Source organism: Thermothelomyces heterothallicus (genome assembly GCF_042370625.1).
Source record: "Thermothelomyces heterothallicus CBS 202.75 unplaced genomic scaffold P884_scaffold_1, whole genome shotgun sequence".
NCBI lineage: Eukaryota > Fungi > Ascomycota > Sordariomycetes > Sordariales > Chaetomiaceae > Thermothelomyces > Thermothelomyces heterothallicus.
This window is the reverse complement of record NW_027192562.1, coordinates 876,105-885,494: the sequence shown is the minus strand read 5'-3', so window position 1 is coordinate 885,494 and position 9,390 is coordinate 876,105. Positions and strand designations below refer to the sequence as shown.

Sequence of the window (9,390 nt, the reverse complement as noted above, 5' to 3'; positions counted from 1 at the left end):
GCGGCAGCAGCAGCAGCAGTAGCGGCAATGTTCGCAGCACGACGTCGGGAATCGCTTATCGGGATGGGTCAAGCAGCAGCTCCGGATGGCCGAAAATTCGGGATAACTAACTAGGCCGCGAAAAAAATGCAAAAAAAATCCGGTTCCCGCCTCCCCCGTTCGCTCGGTCCCAGCCGCCAGGAAGGTGGAGCTGTAAAGGTACGTACCGCGGTCTGTCCGGGGGCCGCATTGGCCAGCGAATGCCAAGCCGGCTCCGGAGATGGGTAGCGTGAGTCTACCAAATTGCGTGGAAGTTGTACAGTAAGTAATAAGGGAGGATGTGGACTCTGAGCTGTCTCTGAACACAGCCAGCCAGAAGGACAACCCACACAGCATGGAACACAAGGCGGCAGGCAGGATGTTGACAGCTTGAGCTTCAAACGAAATGGGAGCGGGTCTGAAAGACCTTGTTTCAGCCAGGCACGATCAACTACTTGTGTTACTCCATTTCTCTTCGTAGCGAATGCAAATATATGCATCGCAAGGTGCCCTCGTGTAGTGGAGCGTAATGGACTTAAATCAGGCCTGCATTTTCGTTTTTTGTTTGCCTTTTAAACTTTTGATTCGCATTTTGCTATATATTCTCATTTCCTTTCCTTCTCGAGCTGTTTGCGCAATGGTCAAGCAAGAGGCACTCGGTATAACGGAGCTGCCGCTGCCAGTTATCACCCGAGACTGGGCACTTGATTTGGCACGTCGTCGCGGTGAGAACGCAAAGAGAAAACCGAGTACGGGTTACTCCCGCAGGCAGGCACATGGAGAGGCGTCTGAAACTGGTAGATCAATGGAGTCAGGGCTCTTAAAGACGACTGACTGGCAACACAAGGCGTACGGAGTAGCGCACCCTGAGAAATCTGCGACAACGATTCACTACCCTTGGCACGTGCTTTCGCATACAGAATGTGTTTTCAGGACTCTCGCGTAGGCACGCTCCCGGCGCGCATATTTTGTTCGTGGACTCTGTGCGCCTGACGCCTGGAGAAGCCGCGCATCGCATGGCATCCGTCTCAATAACCTAGGAGGCAAGGTAGGCTCGGTACCTACGGTCCTGGAATGCAGGACCGCAGCATAGCGTAGACGAATACAGATTACTTGTAAAGTACGGAACCCTTGCAATGGAGGTCAGGTCGCCTTGGCCCACATATACGGATCCGTATAACGAATTGCAACGAAACTGGGGATTTGCCCCGTGCCACGCCGGATGTGGCTGGGCCCTGGGAGCAGGAAAAGGGAGGGACAGGGTCCATTGCCTCCTATGCAGTAGCAGATTTACCAGAGACCGCCGGAAGGAAAAAAAAAGGTAGAAAACGCAGGACAGCATGAAGAATGGCCTGGCGTATTTTTCTTGTATCGTATGCTCAGTCTTGCCCTGTTTTTCTGGCCTAAAAAGGCGGATGGCGAACGTGGCACAAGAACTGCCGCCCGAAAATGTCCTGATTTGGAAGGAGTTCAGGTTGTCTGATTGGCCGGTGACTCGGTTAAGCCTCAGTGGGGCCAGGCTGGTGCGTGTGTGCGGGTTGGGCGGGCCAGGGTGCTAAAGGTACTCCGTACTACCTACTAACTAACTAGGGTGCCCGGCTGGTCCGCTGGCCTGTGTGGAAAACCAGCGGCCGGGGCCTGGGGGCGGCGTCTCTTATTGTCAGGTCCTTCACCCGGCGCACACACAATACAACAGCAATACAGGCACACACAATAGGCGATGCCACGAGCGAGGAGCAACAATTGCTGAGGGCCAATCTATTCACGGGCCTCTCGTCTATTGTGCTGCTCTGGGGGATTTGCCCTCGGAATCGCCTTCCCCTTTGCCCCGTTCGGGTCTTCTCCGTCCTCGACCCGGCTCTTCCTTCTTCTCTTCCTTCACCTTCGCGCTGCATGCAGCTTGCGAACCGCAACCGCCGTCGTCTTCTTACTTTGTCATATTCAAGTCAGCACCCGGCCGCTCCCTTGTTTCATCCTCGGTCTCTTTTTTTTTTTTTTTTTTTTTACTTACGCTTCCAGCAACAGCTCCGCCTCGTGTGCCAGCCAATTCTTGACGCTGGCCTTCCCATCTTACGGGGACGGAGCGGCGTTTTCCAGTTGTTTAATCGCCGGCTGCTCTCATCATCTTAATTTCCTCCCATCACTCAGCACCTTAACCGCACCTCTCATCTCGCTCGGCCTTCTCAGCCTATCGGCCGCACATCGACAAGGCGGTGGGCAATTTTCACGGGACCTCGTTCGGCTGCTCGCGAGTGCCAGCCGACCGCTCGCCTTCATCAGCACGTAAGCCACTGCCCGGAATCTCTCCCCCGCTGCCGTCTTCGGGCGCGTGGGCATGGAAGTTTCGGACGGTCGACTGCAGGTAGTGTCCGCACGGCAACCTCCTCCTCCCACTTATACTCTGAACATCGACCATCGCGGCACGGCATCGCCGCGTTCATCATCATCAGCATCAGCCCCCCCCGCCAACCTTCTCGGCCTCAATCTCAACTCGGCTGGTCCTGACCGTCAGATCAACACCATGAGCCAGCAGAGCCATCGCCCGGCCGACACCCCGGAAATGGATGACGCTGCTTCTGAGGATGTGCCCGTCACCCAGTCCGCCACCGCATCCAGAGGTACCGCCAGCGGCAGAGGTCGGGGACGCGGCCGATGGGCTCGCCCCAAAAACACGAAGGTCACCAAGCCCGCACAGCAGAAGGCCGCGTCCGGCCGGGGCCGTCGCCACAAGGTCTACGACAACCTCAAGGTCCAGGCCGCCCATGAGCGCACCCAGGAGCTCAAGCAAGCCTTCTTAGCCGTGGGGAAGCTGGTCAAGCCGGCAATTCAAGAGATTGCCGACCGCTCCGTCAACGAGTTGCTCGAGGACCCGACCCTCTACAAACAAGTGCCCGAGTACGGCGCCACCAAGAAATTCCTGCGCGAACGTCACGAGGCCACCATTCGCCAGTGCAATGACCGCCTCCGTCAGGGCCTCGCCATGGCCGAGCATGTCTGGCAAGCTCAACACCAAAAGGTCATGGAAGAATTCACGGTAAGCACTCCCCGCACCCTCACCCGATCTTGGCGGCGGCCGCCGAGGCCACCACCACCACCACCACCACCACCACCACCTGCTGCTCACTCTTGTGTCGAATTTTTTTCTTTCTTTTTCTTGTTGACCTGTCGATTGCAACAGATCAAGATTGCCGAACTCTGTGAGGATAGATACGGCCAACTCCTCCGCGAGGTCGCCATTCTCGAGCATCTCTACAATCACGGTTTGCCTGTTGACGTGAGTTCAATCATCCAGTTATCTCAATCTTCTCTCTCTCTCTCTCTCTCTCTCTCTCTCTATGGCATTTTCTCTTCCGGAGCATGCTTAACTAACCCGGCAACCCCCGCACCGCCACAAAGTTGCCCGCCCTTCCCGATGACCGGTATCTCTACAAAGAGATCTCCGAAGAGGACGCCAAATGCCAGGGCGTTTTCTACGAGACCGAGAACGGCATCGAAGTGCCGCATTCCGGCAAGACCATCTCCCAGCTGATGGTCAAGCCGCAGACCCTCCCTCTGGAGCCGAAGCGGAAGCCCGAGGGCCAGCCGGAGGGCCAGCCTGCGGCGAAGGCGGCCGCCGTCAACAAGGGGGACGAGGCCACCCCCCAGCTACCCCGCCACCCGGCTGGCCTTCTCGGCGCCGCCGACGCCATTGAGGAGAGCGCGGCGACAACCCCAGACACGGGTTCCAACGCCCCGACCCCGACCCCGGCGCCCGAGCCGGCAGAGGAAGCTGCCCCAGAGCGGGCCAACCAGCAACCCGCCAGCGGCGCCGCAACTCCGCCGGACGGTCCGGAACTCCCGATTCCCCGCGGGGCGACGGAACCCGACGAGTTCGGTGTTCGTCTGATCTCCAGGCGGCCCACTCGTCTGGACATCCCGAACAACCGCATCATGGTGCCCAACCTCTTTGAGTGGGACGACCTGGAGATTGGGTTCCGGGACTCGACCAACTGCGCCCAGAAGGGCGCCACCAAGCAACGCCGCGGCAAGTACCTCGGCCGCCCCGGCTCCAACTACATGTTCATCGACCGCCGCGCCGGCATCTGGGATTCCACCCTGGCCGCCGGCGAGCTGGACGAGGAGCTGGTCAAGAAGTACGGCCTCCACCCTACTCTCGGCATCGTCCTGCCCACTTCTGTCAACGAGTGGGAGCCGCCCAAGCCCGCCCCCGATGGCCGGAAGCCCATCGTCTTCGTCCCGCCCAACGGCGACCCCATCCACACCTCGCGGACCATCGAACCCGCCAGACGGGATGCCGAGACGGCCGCCGTCGAGAGGCGGCTGGAGATCGCACAACTCCTGCGCACCATCTGTGAGCGGGAGGGTCTCTCCTTGGCAGACCTGGCGCCGGATGGAGAACTCGTGGAGAAGAACAGGGCCGAGATTTTGGCTGCCCGCGGCCTCGACCCCGCCCAGGTCCTTCAGCCCAAGCCAGCGCCGCCAACACCCCAGCCCGCCGAGGAAGACAGGTCGGTCTTCGACCGATTCGCCGACGAAGCGCTCGGAGCAGCTGCCGCCATCGAGGCGGAAGAGGCGGCCGCCCGCGCCGCCGCGGCTAAGCGCTCGCAAACTTCCCGGCCTTACGACGCCATCCGGGACGTCTTCACCGAGAGCCCGTCTGCTCGGCCACCCAGCCCGCCCTCCGCCGCACAAGAAGCGCCTCCTGCAGTTCCCAAGCTCCCCGACACCGTTAACCTGTCATACCTTGCGGATCTCGCCCTGCAGCCGGAGCCTACCGCACCATCGCTCGCTGTCGTCGAACAACCGCCACAGCACGAGGCGCCGCCGCCGCCGCCGCCGCCGCCGCCACCACCACCACCACCACCCCAGCAACCGCAACAGCAACCGCAACAGCAGCAGCAGCAACAACAACAACAACAACAACAACAACAACAACATAAACAGCCGCAGCAGCCGAACGGCTTGGTGACACGCGGTGAGTACGAGCGGCAACAGAGAGGGTACACACCACGGCCGGCCGAATTCTCGCAACCCGAGCCAGCCCACTTGGCCCGGCATGAGGCGCCGTCGGCACCTGTCGAGCCTGCTCGGACCAACGATTTCCTCCGGACCGCCCTGAATCCCCAACCAGCGTCTCCGCCCCCTACTCCCATGCCCCCGGTACACGAGTACGGCGGCGTTCCCCTTGCCCCAGCACCCGGTCCGATGCCCTCGCAACCACCGCAGGCGGCCCCTAGCCGGACTCCTTTTTCCAGCACGGGCGCCACCAAAGGTCTCCCGGCATTACGGCCCATGCGTACCTTACTGAACGAACCCCCGGCATATCCCAACGAACCTCAGGGCAGCCCGGCTCTGCATCACAGCATGGTGGCCTCGAACAGCGGCGCATATTATCCACCGGCAGCAAACCGCCCGTTTCACAACGCCTTTTCGATTCAGGATCAAGGGCAGCTCATGCAGCCCATGATGCCGCAGCAGCAACTCGGAGCGCCTCTTCAAGCGCCGCCGCACACGGGCGCGCCGATGGGTCCCGCCCCCCTTCGGCGGATGAACACGCCGCCGCAATACCACCAACCTGTCGGTCCTCCGCTCGGCCCTGCCCCCGGACCCGGGGTTGGTACCCAGGCTCCCATCCACTTCCAAGGACAACAACCTCTTGCGCCTCGTTCCCGCTCGGGCAGTTCTTCGGCGACCAACTCGGCCGCCTCATCCAAATACCGCAAGCTCGAACCCGCTCCCACCCCTCCGCACCGCCTGGCATACTCGGGCAATGGCCAAGAACTTCGCACCGTCCAGTTCGACTACCGCGAGGCGATTAAGGACTACTCCGCCATCGAGGCTCCGCCGAGACACGGGCCCACCCAGATCAGGGGCTGGACGCATAATAACATTCGAAAGGTCGCCCGCCCGACCTCGTCCTCGTCCAAGACCGACGCGGGCGGGAGCGCACATGCCAGTACCGGGGCCAGCTCCGAAGAACCATCCGCTTAGAGCGCGGGTGGCGGAAATGATACTCATGTCAGTAGCAGTGGACCTGCGGGGAAGAAGGCCTGGACCGGGAAGCGCACGAGGGCCGATGGCGTGGAAGAGACGCCGAGGAAGAAGCTGAAGTCGGTTGACTTCTCGATGGTGCCTCGTTCTTCCGATTCTGTTCCTGCTCAGGCTTCTTCGCCCATCTTGTTCCGGGCCGCCGGGGAGGCGGACAACGCCGGGTCCCATCCTCCCCCGTGGGCTTTGCCATCGACACCTGTATTGCCGGCGGGCGTTGAACATCCTGTTCCAGCGTCGTCCCCGGAATCTAATCGTACAACGGGTCCCATTCCCGCTCCCAGACCCGGCGCAACAACGGGCAGAGACGATCTATTAGCACGGATAGAGGCATGGCGTCCTGGGCAGCACCAGCAGAACCCAAGCGGCAAGAGGAGAAGCGACGAGGCAGGAAACGAGCAGGCGAGTAACAAAGCAATCACTGCCCCGCCAGAGGCGAAGGCGAAGAAGTCCAGAGCGCGGTCTGCCACGCCGTCCCTTCTAAATCGAAGCCCATACAATCTGCGGAGTCGTCGGGGTGCGAAGAATGCGAATATAAAGTCGAATACGGACCCGAAAGATGATCTTAGTTCGGGACTCTGAACTACCTACCTCTGTGGAGGGTGAAGACGCTGGAAGAGAGTCACGAAGCCCCAGGGCTTCGCTTTGATCGCGATACTCCGGGCGGTGTCAGTTTGAAACCACGGCACAGCGGCGTCGAAGTCCAAAGAGACGGCGGTTTTGAAAACATGGATTGGCATATAATGAGGAGGAGAAGAATGGATACGAGAACCAAGGTGGGAGGACATGGGATGCTATGGATTGATGGAGATCTGGAAGGCAAGAAAGATGCTTGGTAAATCTGGTCAGAACTGTTTTTTTTTTTTTTTTTTTTTTTGGGGGGGACGGGCAGCCCAGGCGAATGAAACTTACCGATCTCGATTGTGTCCCCGTTCATCTCCCCCTCGATCGTCTCCTTGAGCGTCAACAGCGCGATGTGTATCGCATCCTCCAGCTCCAGCGAGTATAGCGGCAAGTCAAACCACCACGTGTACACTTTCATAACGACCCTGACCAACATCGGTTTGTCAGCAAACAGTAGTGGGAGAATTTTTTTTAAAAAAAAATAAAATAAAAGGGGGGAGGAAGGGGGGAGGAAAAAGAAAATCATATCACGGAGGTCGCATTCTGGGCTGTTTGCATGACTGGCCTGTTGGGGACTAATTACTCGGGCATTCAGCGTTGACATCGGCATCGGCATCGGCATGGTCGGAGAGGGATGATACCAATCAGCATGGTTTTGTTTCGAAACCGAGAAACGGGGGTCCCTTGGGGTTCTGCTCTGCTGTATTCTATTGCTACTGGGATCCGAGTGCAGAACCCCGAGATTATCACGCCACGGCATTGTATACAGTTTGGTCCATGAAAAGAACTGTCTCGATCCAGTTGAATTCCCTGCCTCGATGTCTATCTATCAACGGCAATCAAGCGACCAAGGCTCGTTCTCGGCCATACGATGCCGTCCTCCTTTTCTCTCTCTCTCTCTCTCTTCTTTATTCCCACCCATAAACCACCATGTCCTAGCAGATCATTGTGCTTTGCCCTTGAGAATCCTCATTCTCACATGGACCGAGCCTTAGACTAGATGCGAGGCTATCTATTTGTCGGTGGCAGCGGAAAAAAAGGCTAATGAATAATCCGTGAACTCGAAGGCACCCCAACTTTACATTGTTCATACATGCTGTTCCCGGCCACAACAGAGGGGGGAAAATTGAAAAATCGAAACCCCTTCCTACCCCCCCTTCCCCCCCAAAACCCCAAAACACCTCTCCAATCAATCCCTACTCAACCCACACTCAGAACAGGCACCCCGTCCGGCCCAGAGGAGGCGCCGGGGACCCCCGCCCCCCTTCCGGCAACAACCCCCTCCGCGTCCGCGACGGGCGCCGCACTCACCAGCAGGGCGCGCCCCAGCTCCCCCTGCGGGTGCAGCGCGTACACGCCGGCCTCGAGGGCGTCGCCGTCGAAGATGACGAAGTTCTGCACGGGCTGCTGCGTGCGCCCGAGCACGTTGATCACGTCCTGCGCCAGCTGGCCGCCCAGCACCGCGGCCGCGGGCGACACCTCGCTCGCGCTGCGGCTGCTGCCGGCGGCGGCGATGGTGGTAGTCGTAGCCGTGCCGTTCTGGGCGGAAGAAGAAGAAGAAGAAGAAGAAGAAGAAGAAGAAGAGGAGGAGGAAGAAGAATGAGGAGGGATGTGTTGCAGGAAGGCCCTGAGCACCTCGCTCCGCAGCGTCTCGGCCGGCAGGCCGAGGGCGCGGTGCTGCTCCTGGCAGAGGCGGGTGAACTCGGCCAGGTGGGCGTGGTTGTCGGTCTGGGGCGGCAGGCCGTCGTGCAGGGCGGTGAATTCCCACAGGGCGCGGAAGCACGAGAGCAGCGGGGTGACGGCGCGGCGGCGGCGCGGGGACCGCCTGATCTCGTCCGGGAGCTGCGAGGCGCCCGAGGCGAGGTACCAGGTCGAGTAGAGCTCGCGCTTCGTGACCAGCTCTTCCTTGTCGTCGGACGGGGACGGGGACACGGCCAGGACGGAGCGGGTGCGGGTTTCCGGGCCGACGGGGGTGGGCATGTTGGACTTGGCGCGGGTGATGACGAAGGAGTGCTCGATCAGGTCGGCGAAGATGAAGCCGTAGAGGCCGTGGGAGCTGGCGGCGTAGAAGGGGCGCGAGTTCAGGCGAGTCGCGGTGTTGATGATGTTGAGCGTGGGGGAGTCCAGGTCGGTGGCGATGATGATGTCGTAGGGCGCGAAGAAGGAGGGGGGCTTGAGGCGGACGTCGACCGTGTCGACGTGGATCCGCACGCGGGGGTTGAGGCGCTGGAGGGCGACCGAGGCGGCGGCTGCGCGGTTGACTCCGATGGGGGCTGGTTCTTCGGCGAGCAGAAACTGCGCGCCCAGGTCGGCCGCCGTGACCGGCTCCGGGTCGAGGATGGTGAGAGAACCGATGCCGGCCAGGACGAGGTTCTTGGCGATCTCGTTGCCGAGAGCCTTCATGGTGATGATGAGTATGCTGGCATTGCGGATCTTCTGCTGCGCAGTTATCCCCCAAAGACGGATTTGCCGATCGTAAAGTGCAATCTCATCTGGCGTGTGGCTCGTGAGCTCGTGAGCTCGGCGTAGAGAGGAAGGTTGAGCAGTACTTACCCGCGCTGATGCCGTTTGCTGGAACGGGCGCTGATCCAATGCTCTCGGTTTGTATCGCTTGTGCCGTGGCTGGTTGAGCAACAACATTGGCCACCGGGCGGCCCGGCTCCTGGGCTTGTTGATCCATTGTAGGGGACTGTAGATCGT

The 9,390-nt window shown here is 60.2% G+C and overlaps 2 protein-coding genes across 2 annotated transcripts; one reads left to right on the top strand and one right to left on the bottom strand.

Annotated features, from left to right (window-relative positions):
• Positions 1-2,539: 2,539 nt before the first annotated feature.
• Positions 2,540-6,009, top strand: P884DRAFT_189189 (uncharacterized protein; the record flags this gene model as incomplete). Its single annotated transcript, XM_069437422.1, has 4 exons — positions 2,540-3,052; positions 3,197-3,296; positions 3,452-4,812; positions 5,101-6,009. The coding sequence occupies 4 exons, from the start codon at positions 2,540-2,542 to the stop codon at positions 6,007-6,009; spliced, it is 2,883 nt and encodes a 960-aa protein (XP_069301562.1).
• Positions 6,010-7,890: 1,881 nt separating this feature from the next.
• P884DRAFT_190858 (uncharacterized protein) lies at positions 7,891-9,370 on the bottom strand (the record flags this gene model as incomplete). Its single annotated transcript, XM_069437543.1, has 2 exons — positions 7,891-9,182; positions 9,244-9,370. The coding sequence occupies 2 exons, from the start codon at positions 9,368-9,370 to the stop codon at positions 7,891-7,893; spliced, it is 1,419 nt and encodes a 472-aa protein (XP_069301561.1).
• Between the last annotated feature and the right edge of the window lie 20 nt (positions 9,371-9,390).